The following is a 22,347-nucleotide window of genomic DNA, read 5'->3' on the forward strand; positions in this document are numbered from 1 at the left end:
CCGATTGGCTATAGATTCTTTTTATTTATTTATTTTTTACCATGAGAGTGATGCCAAACACACTGCCTGTGTTGTAAAACCATACCTGGATAGAAACACACATAATCCAGCAGTCACGAACCTGCCTCTCCACAGTTGCCTTATATAATGTATTTCCATATGCACGTGTTTCAATAAACTGGATCTAGTTTAGGCTTTCCTAGGAAAACATAAAGAAATGAGAAGAGGATCAAGACTTTTGAACTACACTGTGCAAGTTTCGATGCACACCACTCCCTTTTCTTAATCTGGTACAAACTCTGTGCCCTTTACACAGCTCCTAAACCTTGTTTTGTATTTGTTTTGTGTTTGTTTTTAACTAATTGGTGTGATACAATAATTATATCAACGCATTTCAGTCGTTTTATGTCTGTTAAAAGTTGACAAAAAATACTGCTGTGATGATGAAGCTTTAAGATGATTAAAATTATTTGAATGCAAAACGTTGATTGTTTTTTGTACATTTTTAATATTCTTGTAGCATTTAGCACTGCTCAGACAAACAGGGACAGACAAATTTGCATTAAATAATAATACTAATAATAAAAATAATAATAATCAGCTTTTATTCCGAAAATATAAACACTGAAAAAATAATAGTTCTTTTGAAACGGGTGTCTGTAGGTACAGTCTTCAGATGTAGCCAATGATGTCATTGCATATGATGGGCTGCCGGCTCCCTGTCTTCATGAGAGCGGTGAACTGGTAAAAATCAGTGTCCAGTGTATGTAGACCTGTGTGGGACTGGTGAAAGAAAGGTTTGAGTCCTTGGAGTCCCACGGGACAGGACATTCGTTTAGAAGCCTCTGCACTCCTGCAGCCCTTAGTGGAGTCTCCTGGCCTCTGCCTCATCTCCACACCTTTGGACACCCCTGCAAGTTTTCGGCGCATGTTAACCAGAATGTCTTTGGCAAGACGTCGGCCTGCATTTGGTTTTTGTTCTGCTGGCTCAGGAAGCTCCGGTAGGTCCATCCAATTCTTTATTAGGTCAGCAAAACTGTTGTCACCCAGAACCAAGGGCTGTCTGTTCCTGCTGCGGCTCAGCAGCATTGTCGTCCAGTCCTGTTGCTCACTGGCCTCGAATGATGTCCAGCGCTCCAGACAGGCGTCTGATGTTGATTTGGGTCGGATACGACCAGAAGGTCCTCTGTTTGTGCGGAGACAGGCAGAAGAAGAAACTCGTATGTTTCTGGTCCTCCTCAGCACCACGCCTTCATCAGGCCAAGAAGCTTCAGAGTAACCTGAGTCAAAGTCCACACTCTTCTCACTGCTGGGAGAGCCCTGTTTCAGCCTTTCATGCTCCTGTTGCTCTTCCTCCTCTTCCAGTGGGCTGGCCAGGCAGCAGGCAGAGTCATAGGTGCTGGCTTCACTGGCATCAGAAGCACGCAGTCGAGTGAGTCGCTCTTGCTGTGCCCTCTGTTTGTATAACCGAGTGACAGCGAAAGACTGAACACATGGTTCGCTAAGTGGCCTCGGCCTGCTTATCTGCTTCAAATCCTGCAGGGATCTCCTCATGTACTGCATGTGGTCCCGGAGGCAGTCAGAAGAATCTCCTAAACACAGCTGCACAACGGGAGAGGCAGACAAACAGTTAGTGGTGCAAGGGGAATTTAAATAAAGTCTATTCAAAATTGACATGTCCACCAAAACTACTTAAGTAAAGACAAGCTATGTTCATTCGTTGCAACAGACAAGAGAGCTCCTAGGCCGCCTTCCAACATATCCCATCATCCCCTGGCCATTCTAGCTATATCTTGAACAGTTCAGTGTGTTATTTCCAGGACTCGGCCAGTAAGATTTTTACCAGCTGAGATCACTGTGCTCTCTGGCCGTATAACAACTCAAGCATTCCTGAAAAACCTCAGCTTTATGGAGACCATCCCATGGAATATGAGTCCAGAAAATGAATTAAAAGCACAGGATGCACATTTCATACTGGGGAAAACTCTCCCTGCCTCCTAAATTTAGAGGGGAAGTTGAACAAAGTAGAGCTTAGTCTGGAGTGGAGTGTGAAGGCTCACATATCCTCTCTGGATTCCCCTAGTTCACAGGATGTGGACTGGCATGTATTATAAAACAGGAAGTGACAGCAACATTTTGGAATTGCACAAAGATCATGTGCTCAGTGTTAATTAAACCATCTTCGAGTAGGCAGTATAATTATATTGATGAAAAAATCCTTTAAATTTTAATCTGCACTTTGATCATTACAACAATGAAGAAAAAACTGCCTCCAGTCTAATCCGTAGTGCTATTGTTTAGTTTTCAGGTTCTTACAATATTTGGCTTGCTGAGCTTCTAACTCCTGCCACTGTTTGTCTTGGAGTACTAAAGGTGCCACAATGCCATGATGTTATCACAGCTGTGGGTGCTGAACCATTTGGCCTCTGGGGGAGACTTCATCTGACATGCAGAGACATCCACTGTGAGATTCTGTGGTCAGTCTGCCACTTTTAAAATGCCCTGTTCTTCTTGGCTGCTTTCACACAATGGGCTAGAAGTGATTCACCCAGCTGTGTGCTTTTGGCAAAGGCAGTCTGGTTTGAATTAAGAGTGACTTAGTGGATTAAAGCACTATAAAGAGAAGTTGGTCAAGAAATAAAATAAAAACAAAACAGAAAATAAATACCAAAAAACTAGGAGAAGCCAGTGTCTTAAGAAAGCTTCACATAGTGGGTTTTCCAAGGGGTTTGGGGCATTTGTACTCTTAATGAAACTAATGCAGCACCTAAAATACAAGTAAACTAAAGAAAAAATAAACTTACCATTGCTTGTGAGAAAGTGAAGTTCAAAGCCTGTGTTTTTTCTGCAAAAGAAAAGAGAGTAGTGGATTAAGTTTTGAGCGTGTGGCAACTACCACCCTTCCTAAAAACACAGCGGTTTGCCAATACTCACCTCTGTATGTGGCTCCAAATGAATCGCAGCACAATCAACAACAACTCCTCGGACGAACAGCTGATCGGAGGTTTGTTCGCTCTTTGTGGGTCCTCTCTCCTCTGAACCAAATGAAGCTCCGTCAGCGGACTTTGTCGATGCTGAGCTTTTTGTCGCAGCGAATCAGCACAGCCCATTACAAAACCAGCCAATAGTGAGTCGCCTGAAATAAGATGCCCCCTGGAGTCATTTCAGTAGTTCCCGCTGTGCGTTTCACACCACACTGTTGGGACTCCACATCTGGAGCTCTTTAAATTAGACACCTGAGAATACTCAAGTCGTCCAATTGCTATTTTGAATTTTTTGAGCATTATACATTTCCAGCAGAGTTATTATAGTTTTTTAAATCTCATTTTGACTGTTTTTTTTTATCCGTTTAGTTTCCAGAGTAGTGCTGCTCGTTTCGGTTTAGTTGTTATTGTTTGGAAATGTTTTTGCTATTTTCAGTGTTAATATTAGTCTTTTATTGTATGGAGGAAATATGCCAGAGACAAGATTTAGGAAAATTAGTATTAGCAACAAAAAATAACTTTTTGAAAGCAGTTGACTTTCAGTCTTATAGACAAGTTAGAATAAACATGCCCGTTAAGTACTCATGAGCTAAGTTATGATACAGTTTATTAGATTAACAAAAACTAAGGAAATTACCTCTATATCCCCCCCCCCTCCCAACTTCACAAATAATTTCAGTTAGTTTAAACCTTTACTAAAAGTCTATTTTTTTTATTTTAGTTAAATAAAATGTTTTTTTTCCACGTGTAGTTTTAGTTATTAATTTAATTATAATATATATAATGAAAAAATAATGAAATATTGTGATTTCAGTTGATAAACAAGCATTTAAAAGACATTTTTTAATTCTCTCCAGAATCGTGCAGGCTAAAGGCAGAGCCGTTCAGGAAAACAGCTGTGCCTAAAGTCCCAGGTATGTATTGATAGAAATAAATCTACATGTCGCCACCTTGTGGATCTTTTCCACAAAGCTTCTTCAGCAATGCGTATTCACTATTCTATTCTAATGGTCCTTTTGAAACGCAAAATACCTTCTGGCACGACTACCGCGCGTCATTATCTCACCTCTTTATATGCTGACAACACACTGTATTGTAATTCAGCAAAGTTTAGGTTGCAGTCGCACTCATTTCTTTGCTTTAAGTACCTATTACATGCTCAGTTGCAAGAACTAACGTGTAAAGGATGTAGTAAAATAAAATAAAACAAGTTTGGCTTATAGCTGCAGTTTGTCCAAATGGTATTTACATAGTCTTGTTTTACCAAAATACTTTTTAGTTTAGTTGCATGATTGTCCTTTTCTTCTCAGTTTTTTGTTGATGTCTTTTTAATCAGCAAAGTGCTTATTCTATATTTTAAAGTTGCTCAATTCATTGTCTTTAGTGTCCTTCTGCTAGTGAACTGGTTAAAAAAATGAAGAAACAAAATAAAGTATTCTGAATTTTCCCTTAACACATCACACAACAGAATAAAAGATCATGTGACCAAACCTTTATTTACGTTTAACAAGTGAATGACTTTAATGTTAACAAACAACTATCATCCATTTGTCTTGGTATTGTGGTGCATCCTAAATGACGGATTTTGTGAACTGAAGTGGAGTAGAAATAGCCCTAGTTCACACTATGAAGATAGCATGTCTCTAAAGAACAAGTGTAAACAGATATCAAGGCACAAACATATGTAAAAAGACTTGGATTGAAATAAAAAGTACAGAACGATCCATGTTAGGAACAGACATAACCACTTAAAAATCTTGCAGATATCTTAAAAGTGACACATAACCATTTATGTTTTGTTTCTTTTAAGAAGTTACTTAAGGAATGTTAATCAGTTTGTGGGGAATACAAGCTAATCTATGGACAAGTCATGCAGAACAATGCACTATAGTACAAGAGTGAATATTGATTCTGTGTAAACATTGTACAAAAAACATTTTCCCATCATCCATTTTCATTCTCCATGCTTGTTGGTTTTCTTCTAAAAAATAAGTTCTGTTTACAGTCAAAAGGTTCATAAAATGCCAGTTAACATAAGTTAATAGAATTTTTATAAAAAAAGGTTCATTTGACTTTATCCTCTTATTAAAATGCAAAAGTAAAAGGCAAAGTAAAATGTAAACCTAAAAGGAAAACACAATAAGAGATCCAAATATAAAAGAACGCTGAATAAGTCAAATAAATACCAAGAGGTTCCCCAACTGGTCCACGAAAATGGAAAACATGTTTTTTTTTTGTTGTTTTTTTCCCCCAGTGTTTTGATTTAGTCGTTTGGTATAATGAGATTGCAGGTCTTAATTGTGTCAAACTTTACTCTTACAACAATCATTTATTGAAGGCCAGTTGGCCAACATACAGTTACACAGTTTCCAAATGCAATTAAAAAAGCAGATCTTTTCATGTAAGTGCCTTAATTGTTATTTGATTGCTTTTGTCAAATTAGAAGGTTCTCGGTCATATATGTGTACAAGTAACCCCTGATAAGGAGCAGTAAGCTATACAGTATATAAAAACAATAACAACAGATCAGACAGATAATGTGATGGTTGCAAAACAGTGATTGTTAAAGTTCTTTCAGGTTCCCCCTCTAGGAATCAGTTCTCTTATGGTTTTCATTATGAAAAGCAGTAATCATTCATGGCTATTGCAGTCACTCATGCAGTCTGTGTGCGTCGGCTTTTGTCCTGCATGAAAAGACAAACAAGTATACATTCTTTAGACAAGTAATGTACATAAAATAAAATGAAGAAAAAGGAGCTCTTGTTTCACGTTTGACTTTCTGATTTCTAGTTGATTGCAAATTTGATCCTTAGTGAAAAAATTGCACAGATCTTGAGAAGTTAAAAAAATGCAACGTAAAAAGTAATTTCACTCAATTTAAATCACATTCAAAACTATTATTTTTACAGGAATAAGTCACTATACAAATTCATGCTGAAAAACTCAAAGTTCCCAAGTTCTGTCTTCCCTTTAATTTTCTTTTCAGCAGACATGAAATTAATTTTGTATCACAGCAATGACATTTGTCTTACTCTGGATAATCCACTGTTTACTATTGCCGAACAGCAAGACAACCCACTTGATGAGCTCAAGCTAAATGATTTTTGCCAGCTTTTCTTACACATTACTTAAGCGATGAAGCATTAAATTAAAATGTTGCCAATTTATTTCTTCACAGTGATAAATTATTACAGCTCTAGACTGAATATTGAGTTGTGCCAGTACAGACAATACATAGCTGATGAGATCATTAATAGGCCACCTAAATGACAACCCAAATGAAAATACAATGAATAACAGCCCATTAGGCTTTACGGTAACATTTCTACCCACTCTGAAGCATACCTTTAGAAAAGACCACAGTCTTTTAGGTTGTTCTTAATAATAACGTCAGTGACAGCATCGAAGACAAACTGCACGTTCTTGGTGTCAGTGGCACAGGTGAAGTGGGTGTAGATCTCCTTGGTGTCCTTTTTCTTGTTCAGGTCCTCAAACTTGGTCTGGATATAGCTGGCAGCCTCATCAAACTTGTTGGCGCCTGTAAAATATGATTTAGGAGACGAGGAAGCAGTTTATTATCAAGTTGAACTTTCTGCAGAGAATGATCACTGTGATCTCAGATGCAGTATCACTCCTGATGCTCCGCTGTGTACCTGCGTACTCGGGGAAGCAGATGGTAAGAGGGCTGCGGGTAATCTTCTCCTCAAAAAGATCCTTCTTGTTGAGGAAGAGGATGATGGAGGTTTCGGTGAACCATTTGTTGTTGCAGATGGAGTCAAAAAGCTTCATGCTCTCATGCATTCGGTTCTAAAGAGAATCAAAACTGGTCATGGCTCATGACTTTCACTACAGTGTAACAGTTCATCAGCGCTGCCACCAGGGGACAATGTTCTTCTATATTATAAAAGTGAGGACAAATATTGCAGGTACGTCACAGCATCTCTTGGCCAAATGTCTCCTGAGCACTTTCTTTAAGCAATTCAAGAAATTGGGGTTAAATAGTTCATGTGCTATAACTTGAACAAATAGCTATTACGTCTTTTATTGCATAATTACACTTCACAGTGAAGCTCAATGAGCTAATTTTACAACATGGAGCTGACTATCATTCAGCCATTATAAGGAGGGATGGGAAATGGTACATTCCTTGCAGTGCAATATAATGTAATGTATCACATACTGAAAATGAGCCTGAAAGCAGATTTATGAAGCTAGTAAAGTGATATCATCCATACAGAAAGAGGCTCACATACAAGTACACATACACACAAGCATAAGAGGGTGGACTTTTCCTTACCATCTCCTCGTCCTCTGCCAGCACCAGGTCATAAGCACTCAGTGCAACACAAAAGATAATGGCTGTTACTCCTTCAAAACAATGAATCCACTTCTTTCTCTCTGAGCGCTGGCCTCCCACATCAAACATTCTGCCAGAGAGATCAAACAAAGGAGGTAAATTGTGTGTTTGTGTGTCTATATTTGGGGAAGGAGGTCACAATACAAAAAAGGAGTAATGTGAACCTAACAGGGGAAAAAACTGCTATTTCAGGAAAAGTGCTGTGAGTGAAGGAAGGGCAAACTTAGAGTGACATTTAATGCCAGGAAATAAATTGGCTTTCATGTAGTTGTTTGGGGACCAAAAATGGTGAGGAGGTGGAAAGACGTCTGTCACATAATTTATCTGATAAAAGACTGCAGGGTCAGTGCAGGATAGAAGAGGCAGACAGGGTCCATATTCAGAGTAAAGCTTCAGTTAATGGAGATGCTGAGACTTGATTAAAACTCGCAGAAGAGAGGTGTGAGAAAAGCCTACGGAAAGATAAAAACAGTTCACCAGGACAACTACTGTATACATATATAATACTGGAACCCAAAATGAAGTTTCGACCAGACACAACGTGATCTAAAGCCAGCCACTGTCAATGGTGACAGCATCGGCATGTATCTCCTTTCTGAAGCTTAAGGTGAATAGAGCAGAAACAACACAAACGTCGCTTTTTTGTATCGATCGCCTTCATGCATTATTTAGCTCAAATACTGAGGCTGTAACACAAAGCAAATATCAGAGATTATCAGGAAGCAGGTCACACCAAAGCCAAGTGGATACAGCTGCCTTTTTATTACCCATAACCTCTTAATATGTATTAAAAAGTGCATTAAAATGTGTTGAGACCCAAAAAGACAAAGAAATCTGCAAAAAAACCCAAAATATAGCTCATCTTTTTTATCTACCTGACACTCTCTTTCTCCATTTATACCCTTTGCACATTTATATAACATACTTTACATATTCACTTTACATATCTATGCATGCATTACTATCCCACACATAAGTGCTTGGGCTGGGTTAGAGCACATTTTATGTAAGACCAACAGTACTAGTTCTGTGCCATGTCAGGCAAACATGTTTTATTACTAAATAATGCTCTGGTTTTATTAAGGAGGAGCACTGTGGGAAGGATCTAATTTATTAGTCAGCTCTTAGCGCAATCACAGTAATTAAGCTTTTAATTGCTGGTATAATTTGTCTTCTGATGTTTTAACATATTTCAAGCCAGGAGGGTCACTTGCCCCTTAACGCTATAAAGATTGAGATCAAAATCAAGTGTAGATTTTTTGTGGTAAACTAGAACCACGTTAACCCATGAACTCTGGAAAATGTAGAGAAAATCAGGTCCTCTCTTGCCCTTTTCACAGTCACCATGGTTCATTTCCCCCATAAATCCCCATGAACTGCTGATGAGACACCTCCGACTGCAAACACGTAAAACAGAGCAAGAAATAGTTTCCTTTAGACACGTTTTCATGGTTGAAAATAATCCTGTGCAGAAGGCACTAACAGTGAACTGTACAGATTGATACTGCTCTATTCTTAGATGTGCAGATATCAGACATGAACTACTGTGGAGCTGGCAGGTTAAAGACAGTTTTCATGTTTGATCAGACTGAGCAGTACATTTTCCACAGCTTTGCAAGGTGTGGTCGAGAAAGGTTCAGGGTTGCAGTTCACATCTTTCGCCTGTCTTCACACAAGGAAGGTCATAACGACTCTAGAACAGTTATCTTGATATGCCGCTGTCTACACTAATTAAATGACAACATGCCCATATATAATATTCAAGTGACATTTTTGCCTTACTGCTTTTCCCAAATTATGTTCGGCATCCCACTAAAAGTCAAATATGCCCTCTGTGTGTCAGATTGGTGACCTATGACCTATGGTACCCTGCCTCTTGCGTATGGGAAGGGAGCTCAACTTTCAAGTGAGGGTCCCAGAACTCTCACAAAACAATGCATATGGCTAAAGAAGTTTAAAAGTGAAAAAAAAATGTGACAAAGTGAAATTATAATATATTTTTTTCATCTATATATTTATTTTGTTTAAAAAATAGGTCACTTTTAATTGACAGGTTATTGATATTGAACCTTACTTGAAGTGGAGTTCCTTGAAAGTGAAGTGGGTCTCAACAATGCCGGTTGTCTTAACCCGAGTTCGTAGCACATCTTGCTGGGTCGGAATGTAATCTGTTTTAGCTATCCTCTCCAGGTCATTCAGGTAACTTAAGACAGAAAGAGAGAGAGCAAGGTTTCAAAATGACTTTACAATCTGCAACAAATGAGAGACAAAAACAACAACAGGAAGGCGTGTGGCTGCTGAGGCACTACCTAAAACTGCAATTTTTGAGTCACTTGAATAGCTTTAAACTTTTGATTTCTGAAGTGCTTTTAAAGGAAGTGCGTAAATCAGATCCTACAGTAAAGTTATAGTCAAATGCAATGTGCATCTTTCACTCTAACCAGTTTAGAGTTGCAGAACTACAACAGAAAAATAAAGTTTCATTATTTCTGGCTTTTTTTTATTGCTCAGCTTTGCTATTAGTTTGTTTCACTTGCCACTCAACAAAAACATCTTGTGGCCCATTTCCTCATAAGTCACCACTATAAAACTGCTGACCAGCTACAAACAAAATTGATTATTGTTCTCTGTAATGCAAGTTATTTTATCCACAAACGTTTCGTATTTGCTATCTTTTCACGTGGCCTAAAAACGGCTTTTCTAGGTGTGTAACATCATGCTGATATTTAATATGCCCTATCAGTAGATACAATGCTAGAAGTATATCACTGTGTTTCATCAACAGATTAAAACCTGCAGCTACATCTACATACGGGTATTTAATCCAACACACTATGTTCCTGTTTCACTCAGTGCAGAACTCATGGCTGAGTTTGTATATGTGAAATTGGTTTTGCAGCATATTTTCCTCTTGATTGATTCTGTTGTTGTAAGGTTTTTGTGCTATAGCACCTCCGGCCAACGAGTTTCCTGCAGATGGTAACACTGAATATTGGTTGTGACTCTGCCTCGGCCGCACTCATTACTAAAATTGAGCTTGTCAGAGACCAACAGCTACACTGAATACTAGTTAGCTGTTGGCTTAATTCTGCTGAAGATCTCTTTAGAAGTTATTCGTCTGCTTGAGAAAACACGTCTGCACATTTACTTTGCTGACCTTAATCATTTATAATTTGCTGCAGTACGCTGCTGCATCTCAGATGTTTTTTTCTCTTTGTCCATTTCAGTTTACCAGCTGTGCATCTCCTGCAATAGAAGTGTGTAATACTGCACATGCTGTAAGGCTCTGTATTAAATGCACACATTTTCCATCATCACTCCAATTTGCCATGGTACTTGTGGTGTGATGCTTGATTTATATTACACCTTTAATTTTTGCTCTTATGATCCTGGGTGTTTTTTCTTTTCCACATCCCTTCTGTATTTCCTGTCTGTGTCCTCTGCTTGCCTGTGTGAGTCCTTTGTCCTTTTCAACTCCTCATGATGCTTTTGTTGCATTTGTTTCCCTGTTTTGTTCCTTTTGCCTCCCTCCCTTTGTTTTTTATCTGTGTCTTATTATCCATCGCTCCTGATGTGGATATAGTCTGCTTGTTTTCCCCCAGTCTTTGTCAGGTCATTGCCCTCATCTCTCACTAGTTCCAGTGTTTTCCTCAGTTTCTTGTGCAAGCTCCTCACAGTTGGTTTGCTTGCATTGCTTTATGGATTTTATTGTATTTTTTTTCTCCTGCTATCTCAGTGCCTTGCAAAGTTCATACTAAAGATCTCTTTATTTTACTGCTTGCCTTCAGTCTCCCACGATGCCATCAACTGGGTTAAAAAATAAAATCTGATACCAACGTAACACAGTCTCTACAATGTTAAGCTTGGTATAGGCCTTTGGAGTAAAATGACATCATAGCATGCAGAACAAACCCCATCTCTATACCCATTATCACATGATAAGAAATACAGTCATACTCTCCATCATATTTTTCTGTTTTTTAAAGACATGTTGCCTTTAAGAGCAGTATTCAATATGAAAAGCATGTGGGGAAAAGGAAACATTATAAAGACTATCCAAGAAAGAAGGTAATTTCTTTTGTTTTTGTTTTTTATGTCAAAATTTACAACTCATATTTCCCACTTTCCCTCAGTCCTTTTTGCATTTTCTCTGCTATCTGACAGACTGCTGGTCAGTAGGGGAGTGTGAAAGCACCATGTTTGACACTGCTTGGCTTACACAAGCATTGCATCATCATCCGAGGCCAACTGGGAGCTTTACTTGCCCAGCCAGCCCACACTTCACAGAGAAACTGAGATATATATCCACCATTTCAATCGGGCTGATCAAACCATTCACACATCCTTAAAATGTTACAGAATAATTAATGAGTTAACAAAACCTATAACTATAACAAATGACTAAAATTTTTGTTTTGTCTCACAGCACAGCAGCCATTACAATAGATTTTTTAAATGACATGACAGAGTTGTTGCGGAAATATCACATAAAGCAACATTTCATACTTTTATATAGCGCTGCCACAAAATGAATCAGCATGTTCCAATAAAAAATGATCACTTGAGGGTGTTATAAGAACTATCAATTCTCAAAGTTTACTTCTAAGCTAATTTTCCTTGAAGTAAACACAATTTTTTTTAAATCTCATTTTTTCACCCCCTTAAGACAAATTATTCGGTGCTCTGCTTATCAGGTTATAGTATTAAAGAATCACACCCAGAGAGGGAGAAATAATCACTAAATGAAAGTTAGTGAATAATCCTTCCTGTCTCTATGACTCCCAGGAGAAGTCACAAACAGGTTTTTCAAAGCTCTCACATATGACTGAGGCTGAAGGGACTGCACATCCCTTCCAAAAAATTAATAAAAAAAATCTCTAACTATAACTCTCTCGACCTTTATGCCTTTTGAAATAGCAAATGTAGTGATTCAGTTCTTAAACAAATCTTCATCTGTATATGAAAACAACTGATAAATTTCCCAATTAGTCACATTTCCATTTGTAGAGGATTAATATAGCGTCTGGTGTAAACAGAATGCATACTGACTGACGTACGAGCAGGAGAAGATGCTCATGGTGGCAACCTGAGACTATGCACAGTAAAAATCAGTAAATTTGCATTTAATTAACAGATCACAGCAGAAAAATATCCACCCACAAATTCATACTCACTATGCCGCCGAGTCATTCAGCTGGTATTCTCGCGATCTTGCAAAGCAGCTCTGTATGCCGCTGTCACTCCACAGTCGCCTGATCACGTTAGCCAAGTCATCAGGGAGAATGCCCTGTTCCTCAGCAGCTGCAGCCAGGGCAAAGAGCTGCTGGGCATCGTCCTGCAGGGGGCAATAAGGACACAGGAGTGGGTTGTTAAGAACACTGCAACTAAAACCAAGGCGACAGCTGCTATCCTTGACACAATCAAACATGATCAAAGATCCAGTTGGTTCTTAAAGACAAAGAGTTACATGCTCTTATGTACAGGACATTAAAGAGTAACCGCTGTTACTTCCCCTTCTATAATGGCAGGGAGGGAAGTCGTTCCTGAAGCAAATTTCATATAACTGATCAAATGACAAAAACCCTAGTTGTATTTCTCTGGTAACTTTTTTTTTTTTTTTTATTTCAGCTGAAGCTAAGGAATAAGGTTAAGAAATATCTAACAATGGCATTTAGAAGTAGAAAGGATATTTCTTCTGCCAGTACAATCAAGAGGAAAAATTACAATGGCAATTAGCTGACAAACATGTTCTGATAGTTCTTGAATTCCTGCAAAATGGCACCACTGGAAACCAAAACATATTCTTCAGCTATGGAAATATGATACATTTTAGAAACAAGCTAACCTGTGTAACATGTTAGAGAAGTTTCAACAGGCAGCTACAATCAGATTTTGATTTAAATACTTATTGATAATATAATACAACAGTATGGACCAATGTGAGCGATGTCTCTATAGAACTGGCACAAAGAGAGGAAATAGTTTCGTAAAGTGATTATAATATCATTACAACATGTGATAAAGCAATGTGGCAGCCAATTTGGGCTGACCACAAGTAAGATATATGAGATAGGTCTGTATGACTCAAAGTAACAGCATGCAGGGCTGCTTCAACAGACTGTGGTTTGATTTCCTGCTGTTTGCCACCTTGCTTGTTTCTCTTAGTTCACAGTCTTCCTGTTGGCACAATGCTAATTATTTTTCTCTCTGACCTTTATTCTCAAGGATAGAAATTCTAAGAGTAATAAATAAACCTTGGTTTTCTCTGCACATTTGTATGTGTAACTAACTTAATGCAACTGCAGTCAGGATTTTCTAGAGTTCTGAATATGTATGGCATCATCAAAATACACAAATGAGTCATAATGAAACATTTCGTAACTGTGAATGGAAACAAACTGGACTGAGTAGAAATCTATTACTATCTCTACCTGCCATTGTCATCCAGTCAGTATACAATCATGGTCACTTTATTAGGTACACGTATTCAACAGCTCCTTAACAAAAATGTCTAATCAGCCACATGCCAAAAACCCAGTTTAGATTTAGACATGCCAACATAATCAAGACAATGCTCTGGGATTCAAACCGACAATCAGAATGAGGACGAAAGATGATTTAAGTAAGATGCTGCAAGGGCTGGTCTCAGTATTTCAGAAAATGCGCATCTACTGGGATTTTCCCACACAACCATCTCTAGTGTTTACAGATAATGTTCTGAAAAAGAGAAAATATCCAGTGAGCAGCAGTTCAAATGCCTTGTTGAAGTCAGAGGTCAGAGGAGAATAACCAGACTGCTTCAAGTTGACAAGAAGACAGCAGTATTTCAACGAATCTCTTGCTACAACCAAGTTACGCAGAAGACCATCTCTGAATGCACAACACGTTGAACCTGTAAGTATATGGGATAGAGCAGCAGAAGACCACACCAGGTACTACCTCCTGTCAGCTAAGAACAGGAAGCTGAGGTTAAAATTCACACGGTTCACAAAAATTGGACAACAGAAAACACCACAAAAGCCTGGATTCGTCCTGCAGTGGCGGTGTAATTGCGTGAAGGTTATTTATTTATTTATTTTAATTGTTTGGGCTATTTAGTAGCGACTGAGCATCATTTCTGAATACTGTTCCTGACCCTGTCCACAAATTTACGAACATAGTGTGCCCATCTTCTGATGGATGCTTCCAACACACCTAGTTTCTTGAAACTGACAATGAGTTCACTGTGTTCAAATGGCCTCCACAGTCACCAGATATCAGTTCAATAGAGCACCTCTGGGATGTTGTGGAATGGGAGATTTACATCATGGATCTGCAGCCTAAAATCTGCAGGAATTCTAGGATGCTATTGCATCAATAATAACCAAAATCTCAGAGTTATGTTTTCACCACCTTGTTAAATCTATGCAGTGAAGAATTAAGGCGAATTTGAAGGCAGAAGGGAGTCCAGTACTAACAAAGCAGCCGGTGAATGTATGTCTGTGCCTATTAGATGGTGATGTTTACGTTGGTTAAATGGCCAGCTTACTGAATTTGTGTATGTCCTTTATTATTGGTCCAGTCAATGTCTTGACTGGACCAATAGCATTACTGTTCTTTTAAAATGTGTTTATTTAGTGGTGCGTTATAGTGACTATGACTGATGCGCTCACATGCTGCCAATGAAATTGATGTTTACGATGGCTCTCTGGGAATGTGACACATTTATTAAAACTCTTTCTGCTCTTTTTAACACAGCTACAAGTTGCAGACTGCAGAATATTAAACTCACACACACTCGCCTTATCCTTCTCCTCTTTGTTATTCACTTACAAATTTGCAGGCTCCGACTGCACTTGCAGCTGCAATGAATCACCATGAAACTGCAAACACTGACTTGAGTTTCATGTTTACTTCTATACAGCAGCATAATGTCTCTGTTAATGATCCTTATCACATGCAGATCATCTGCTACGATCAGCTCAAGTGAAATCCAATATGGGGCATAATTAAAGAATAGTATGAAAGCCATAAGCGTGTGTCAATTTCTACAGGGCTGCTGCGCAAGTATGGGCAGGCTAGCACACTAATTGCTATGTGTGGGAGTGCGAGAGTAGCATCACGTACACCCAGCCATTTGACAGATCTATGGGTGAGAAAAAAAACGTCACCACAGCAGAGTCCTTAATCCTTCTATTACAGCTTCACTTACAGGATACACACACGGCCACTGTCAGACCTCACCGGCAGCTTGTTTGAAAGTTGATAAGTGTTCACAGGGTGCAGGAGACTGCATCTCAGCATCTCCTGTCTTCTGTCTGCAGGTTTCAGTATAAAAGTTTCGCGAATGCCCTGTTGTGTTTAACTTAGTGTGTGTTTGTATGAGCTGCACCTAATTATTTAGTGTGTTCATCAAGTATTTCTGATATGCTCGAATTATGCAGTCATAATAATGAAGCTCTTTAATCACCTAATTAAACATCTGAATGAACTGAATCCAAATGCACATCTCGCCCTCACAATCACATCACATCTCTGTCCAAAATCCCATAGATATTAAATTTGCTGTTGGATGAACTACACATCCACATCCACATCCGCACATCAGAGAAATCATTAAATATCTTTTACGCGTCAGCCTTTGAAATTCTTGTATGGCGACACAGTACTTAGCTTAAATGTGGCATTCTTTGCGAATCCTTACTTTTAAACAGAGGTACATTTTTTTCCCCCCAGAAAGCAACTGTTAATTTTTTCTGCTCAGATGACAACTCTTGCTGGCAGATTTTATCAGGTGTAGCTTTGGCTAATTAAATTATTTTTAGATCCATGACTTGCACGTCGAAAATCGTCTATGGCTGCCTCTCAAATATTTCACTCTGCCTCGTTCTAAAATGAGAATGATGATGAACTGTGAAGTAGTGGATTGGATGACTTAACAAAGACCTAGAACTTGTAAAGCTCAATAAAGCTGAATATAGAGACAGATTTACTTGATAATTCTGTGGATTTTAGCACTAAAAACAACTGTTTTCATTTCATCACTTTTTTTTTACACTTATACATAATAAACAGCTTTAACGATGTAAGCGTTTGCCTCACTGTTTGAAATTTTGACCACATTTAATATGAACGTGTTATGTCCAGATCATTTAGAACATACCAAGAAATGGAGATCCTCAGAGAAACAATTTTTCCTGGGTAAATATTTTTTTAATAACAAGTCAACACAAAGGCGGTTCAAGGAGAACTGATAAGCAGGTGCTTACCTAAAACCAAATATGGCTTAAACTAGGTATTACTGCAGCACACCCAAGCGAAATCAAATGAAAATCGAGTTAGCGACCTGAAAGGCAAGAGCCTTCCAGAAGAAGAGACAGCCAGGGAGGAAACTGGTTTCTATAGATTCCCAAGCATTCCCAAGCCATTTCCTGATTAGGATCTGAAATAGAGCACGTAAAAGGCAGGCCTGCCAAAGAACATAAACACAAGATCTAGGGCTGTCACAAGCATGCGCTACTGTAACTCGATAATATATGACAGAAAATAAATAAATGCATAATCAATCATCTTTAATATGTGGAGTAATTTAAAGGCTGTCAAGCCTGTCTTCATTAGCTAGCCAGTTATAAAACCATTAGTTTGGGAGTGATTAGGTTTAGCAAACACTAACATGCAAAGCAAACATAAATGATGGGTAACAATTGTTACAAAACACCTCCAGACAAACGGGTTAGCAACAAGATCTTCCTTTTACAGTTGGGTATTCTTCAAAATAAGAAATCCGTTTGTGTTGCTGCTGAGGCTGCAGAAACCAGCCTCAGCAGTGCTGTTCAAACGTGCCCTGCTAGCAGCACTGAATTAATCCAATCTGCACCAGAGCTCTCAGTGGCTGCTGTTGCTCCTGCAGCAGGTATACTTTCAGACTCCTCTCTGTCTACTACAACTTTAAGGAGACAGCAGATCAAAGATGGACCAGATGGAGTCAGTAAGACAAGTGCTATTTCCCTGCAGGTTGCAAAGACATATCAGGAAAGGATTATACTGTGCTCCAGTTCTGTGTAACACCTACATAAATCTTACTGCTGATAAAAAAGGCTGCTGTGAACAGTTGCATGTTGGAAATCACATGATACCATGTTTGTTTAAAACACTGGCACAGCCCGACAGTGGTACTGACTGAACAAGAACTGCCAAGAAGAGGAAACATGTAAGAAAGAGTCATGGTAGCCTTTAAATAATCCTATTTTACCGTGTTATACATGTCTTAGTAATGACACATACGTGTATATGTATGTATGTAAGCAACTGGGTTATTTAGCCTCTTTATATTGCGAAAAAGGACCAAGTAAATAGGGCACAGTGACTGGAAACAATGGAAAACTTGTGATTTCAATTCTGGGAAAGCACAATGTAACTCTTAAGTACTGTGCCAGATACACAGTTGCAAGATGCTGTTGATAAAGCAGGCTTTGTTTTGTTTAGCCCCAAGCGACATCCTGGTAAGTCAATGGTTAGTAAGGCCAAATTAAATTCAGCATTCTCACATAACAATGGTTTTTAGCCTTTGGTCTGGATCTTGCTCCTGAGTCTTTATTGGTCTTACACATCCCATGCTTACCAACAGATAAAGCATTTTGTAAAGATCAAGTAAAAAAGCATTTAGAGTGATTATTTTGTACACAAACGCCATGCCTTAGAAAATACATTGTGTTTGGGAGTGTTTGTGCATCTTACCACTCTGGTAGGATTGCTGTAGTCTATCTTCAGACTGGCCATGGCTTTAACAATGGCCATTATAGATTGGATGGTATTACTATAAACCACTGCTCTGTACTGCTTACACTCATCTTCTGAGTAGCCATCTTCATGGATGATCCTGAGAATATCAAGAGACATTCAAGTTTTATTTAAGTGCACATTAAAACATTGCCCACAGTATTCTCAAATATGTGATGCAATTATGCTTGCTGAAATCATTTCTACTGTTTACCCTGTCAATTAAAAAACTCTTCTGGTGCACTTCAAGTGTAAATAATGACACATTTTTGCTTTTTGCACAGAATGTGAAATTCAATTAACAGCAGACAAACATCAGGATGGAATTAGTTCATGGCCGATAAGAACAGGATGACAGATTAGCAACACTTGGTTCGATGTACATGAGGGGGAATCAATTATTGTTTTAATGAAGTCTTCAAAAACTACTTCTTATGCTTCACTATGTGCACTACAAGCCCATTTGGAGCGTTCTCCAGCATCCTTGCTATAAAAATAAAGAAAAAAAAACAGCTTAAAGTATATAAAATGAAGCAACTTGTGAATTCTTACTGTCAGCAGGTATCCCAAAAAGTCATGGTGGAGATCAGTGGTACAGATGACATGGATGGATGTGGGTGGCAACACAGAGTAAGGAATAGCACAGAATCTGACCTATTTATAACCTATTTATTACCTACTGCCTTTATTACCTATTTGTCACCTGTTTGACCTTATTTCTTTTAATAAATCAATGTAAAGTGGTCTGAAATTCTCCTAAAGAAACATACATGTTGATTATTACTGAATTATTTTTAAGAAGACATATTCCCAAGATGCTGTTACATAGTTAGCTGCCAGGCTCAGATTTAAGTAAAACAGCTAAACTAAACAACTTCTTTCACACAGAAAATCAGACTAGCTCAAATTCTGTTACTGGCTAGTTAATGATTAACATCATTAATGTCTTTGTACTGTACAGTTTAAATCATTTTCTTTACAATCATTGTTACACATTAATGATTACATTAAGAGTTTTGGCTGGGTTTAAACACAAAATATTTTTGAAGCTAAAAGCTCATTTATTTTTGTCTGTGTTGCTATCTAGTCTATAAAAAGCATACTGAATACTCAGTATAACATTTATCATGTCAGCATGCTGTGTAGGATGATGTGTAGCAAACGGGGTTAACACACAGTGGGACTGCCTCAACACTGCAGCATTCAGCTGATGCAGTATCCTAACTTTACCTCTTGCAGTATTATTACCCTGACTGCGACGGAACTAAGTGTTTGTGCATGCACAAGTGTGCAGCCCATCATGAGGTGCAATCACCCAGATTTCATCAGGCTGCAGAACAAAGTGCAGAGAGAGCGAAGTGAGACAGCCCCACAGTAATTCTAAAGTGGGTCTGCCCCCTGCTTTTAACAGCCTACCGATGTTAATGTTAATGAACAGTAATAATTTAGAAAACAGCTGCTTTCTTTTTGAGCTGTTCTAAGAACGTTGAATTAGCTAACTTTTCTTACTGTAAGACATGTTTACACCACACAATGTCATACATGACATTATTTAATGTCATGTATGACATTAAATAAAAGGTCAGAGTCATGATTGCTTCTGTCTTCATGCTGATAAATCGATACCTCTGTACAAGTTTATAAATTAGCTTCAAAAGCAACAGACTGTTCTTGGTCCAAACTCATAAAAAATGGATTCAATGCCTGGTTAGCCCAGAGGAATGTGAATAATTAAGGCATTTAGTGTCCTCTGTGTTTATCCATTAGTGTGTGAGTATCTGTGTCATTGTGTATCCTGATTGGTGCACAAGCTTTACAAAAAGAAAGAAAGAAAAGAAAGAAATGAAAAGCCTTTGTTTTATAGACAGCATAAAAGATGGACCTAGCTTTGAAGCCTCAAAATGAGTGTTTTTACCATCATCATTTTGATTTCAAAATAGCTATATGACATGGAGGGGTCTAGCTTTAAAATTACTTGCTCACTGGACCTCCATTCTGAAACACAGGACTCCCAAGATTTACAAAAGGCTTTTTTTATTCAGTATGACTCAAGACTGAGAGACTGAGCCCAGAAACCTATCAGGAAAGTGTTTGCAGAGGTCAAGACAGAGGGACATTTTCCCATAGACTCCTATTGGTCTCAGAAGCCAAGTCTATGTGTTAAGTAACGCTTTCCAATAACCCTATATGTTCTCACATGTACAAAAAAATTCTAAACACTTGTGACCACAACATCACCTGGGAACCAACTTGAAATAATTCCACTGTATCGTATCTAAAACTGAAATGTTTTAACTGTTCAAGTTCTTTGACCGAAACACATAAAATAAGAACAGTGAACTGTGACAGGAAGTTAACAGGGTTTCCCCTTACGGCAGTCAGTCAATACTTATTGAGGCATACCATTACAACAACCTATGCAGCACACCCCACTGTAAGTTGGAAATATTATATCAACATGATGGATAAAGTTGTGCCTATTAACCTTAGAACATGGCATCCTCATGCACTGACATTTTAATAAAGCCAATAACTTACCTCTCTAAATGTCTTGGATTTTCCTTATGAGCATCTTAGAATTAAACAGACTGTCAGAAATCGATTATATGTATTCTTCTGCACACTTTTGTAACTGAAGAATTAAGCAGTGATAGCAATATCAGTTTACACATTCAAACTGCCAGATTTTCTTGCAGTCTCTAGCTAAAACAAATGTGTTGCTTTTAGCTTGTATTATAGTTTAAATTTATTATATTTATTTAGGATTATCTCTTGTTCTTCTTTAAATATGCAGCTCTAGACCTGTCCATTTTTGGAAATGGGTCATTTGCTGTCAGCACTGCCCCTCTTATGTAAACACACTCATTGCTAAAGTCAGAAAATCTGGGTTGACTTCCTGGGGTGTTAACCGGCATCGTGTGACCACTTATAATATGACTGTGGTTATTAGGCTCAGTGACACAATATAATTAAAGTTTATTGTGATTATAAAGAAATTTCTTAATTTGTGAGGTTTTTAAAAGACATTTACAAATACTGGCAGTGGCCAATGGTACCCCTCAGCCTCCTAGTAGAGGCACCTATCGTATGAATTTAAAAATCCCACGTCACCTTATTCTCAAACTATCGTATTCACAAGATTTTCAGATCAATTGACCTCAGACTTCTATGCTTGAGGTTGAGGTCTATGAGATTCGAACTCTTCTGAGACCTTGAGTAGATACACCTATGGCATCAATTCAAATGTCGCTTTGTCACTCCGTTCTCGAGTCATCACGTTCACAAACTTGGGTGTCCATGTCCCCCACCTGTCTGGCATGGTGATGGCAATATACCACATTATACATATGTACATCCTTTCACAGCTGAGGGGTAAAAATCTAAATGCACTATCTTAAAGGGCAACATTTACTTCCACACACCGACATAAGAACTACTTTGGTTGCTTTTGTTAAACAAGGAAACAACTATTTGACCAACAGATCATAGAAAAAATGAGTAATGGGCATATAGCATTAGAGCTCAGGACTCGCAAAATTTTAAAATCCCTGGTAGCCCTTCGGGCAGGCACTCTTTAGTTTTTGGTAGCCCGAAATAAATTTGAGTAGCCCGAATAAAAAAAGATTATTTTTATTGTATAATATTGTAAAGGAAACAAAACATCAATCAAAAAATTGTTAAAACACAAATTACAACAACTGTGTAAACATTACAATCAACTCAAATATCTGGTTCTAATTAAACAGAATTTTCTGTGAACTTGTTAGAACTGTGTAGAACATGAATTAGTCTGTGTCAGATCCTGAATCTGAAATTTCCACTGAAGTCTCGGATGAGAAAATGCCACTCGACGTTGAGGGCATAGCATCTCCTTCATCAGCTTTCTCTTCCTGTGCATTGCCCTCCATTTCACTGCTCTTTGTTCTTGTCGGGGTTTTATGATCCAGGTGTCTTGAACCTTTTCCAGAAAACATCCAGAAACGAATCGACTTTTCAGGGCAAAAAGATTCAACTGTTTCCCCATTAATGGAGAGTTGCATGCAGTCATTCAGTGTTTCAGGGTGTAGACAGGTACGATGTGTTGTCTTCACTCGGTTCATGCAAGAAAATCCTCTCTCACAGATGGCTGTCGATGGACTAAGTGTCAGCATTAATTTCACCAGCAACAAGATATGAGAGAGATGTTCTGGATTCTCAGAGAGGAGATCTCTGTACAAGCAATCTACTTTGCGACCCCGGCGTTCTGCA

General features: G+C 38.3%; 2 protein-coding genes across 2 annotated transcripts in view; both read right to left on the bottom strand.

The window, feature by feature from the left end:
• Positions 1-488: 488 nt before the first annotated feature.
• Positions 489-3,620, bottom strand: LOC146387322 (PAK4-inhibitor inka2-like). Its single transcript, XM_084928850.1, has 3 exons — positions 2,935-3,620; positions 2,805-2,845; positions 489-1,602 (listed from the first exon to the last, which is right to left on the bottom strand). Exons 2-3 carry the CDS (start codon positions 2,805-2,807, stop codon positions 673-675), a joined length of 933 nt encoding a protein of 310 aa, XP_084784976.1. The 5' UTR covers positions 2,808-2,845; positions 2,935-3,620; the 3' UTR covers positions 489-672.
• Positions 3,621-4,461: 841 nt separating this feature from the next.
• The window catches only part of LOC146387323 (guanine nucleotide-binding protein G(i) subunit alpha-2), a 48,845-nt gene continuing 30,959 nt past the window's right edge, over positions 4,462-22,347 (bottom strand). The window contains exons 4-10 of the mRNA XM_084928851.1: positions 18,058-18,199; positions 12,516-12,676; positions 9,416-9,544; positions 7,282-7,411; positions 6,638-6,791; positions 6,330-6,522; positions 4,462-5,668 (exon numbers count right to left, since the gene is read on the bottom strand). Of these exons, the coding sequence (XP_084784977.1) occupies positions 6,332-6,522; positions 6,638-6,791; positions 7,282-7,411; positions 9,416-9,544; positions 12,516-12,676; positions 18,058-18,199 (907 nt within the window). The 3' untranslated portion in view covers positions 4,462-5,668; positions 6,330-6,331. The remainder of the gene's footprint in view (positions 5,669-6,329; positions 6,523-6,637; positions 6,792-7,281; positions 7,412-9,415; positions 9,545-12,515; positions 12,677-18,057; positions 18,200-22,347) is intronic.

This window comes from Perissodus microlepis, chromosome 5 (assembly GCF_051167445.1).
Source record: "Perissodus microlepis isolate ML-2025 ecotype Zambia chromosome 5, ASM5116744v1, whole genome shotgun sequence".
Taxonomy (NCBI): Eukaryota; Metazoa; Chordata; class Actinopteri; order Cichliformes; family Cichlidae; genus Perissodus; species Perissodus microlepis.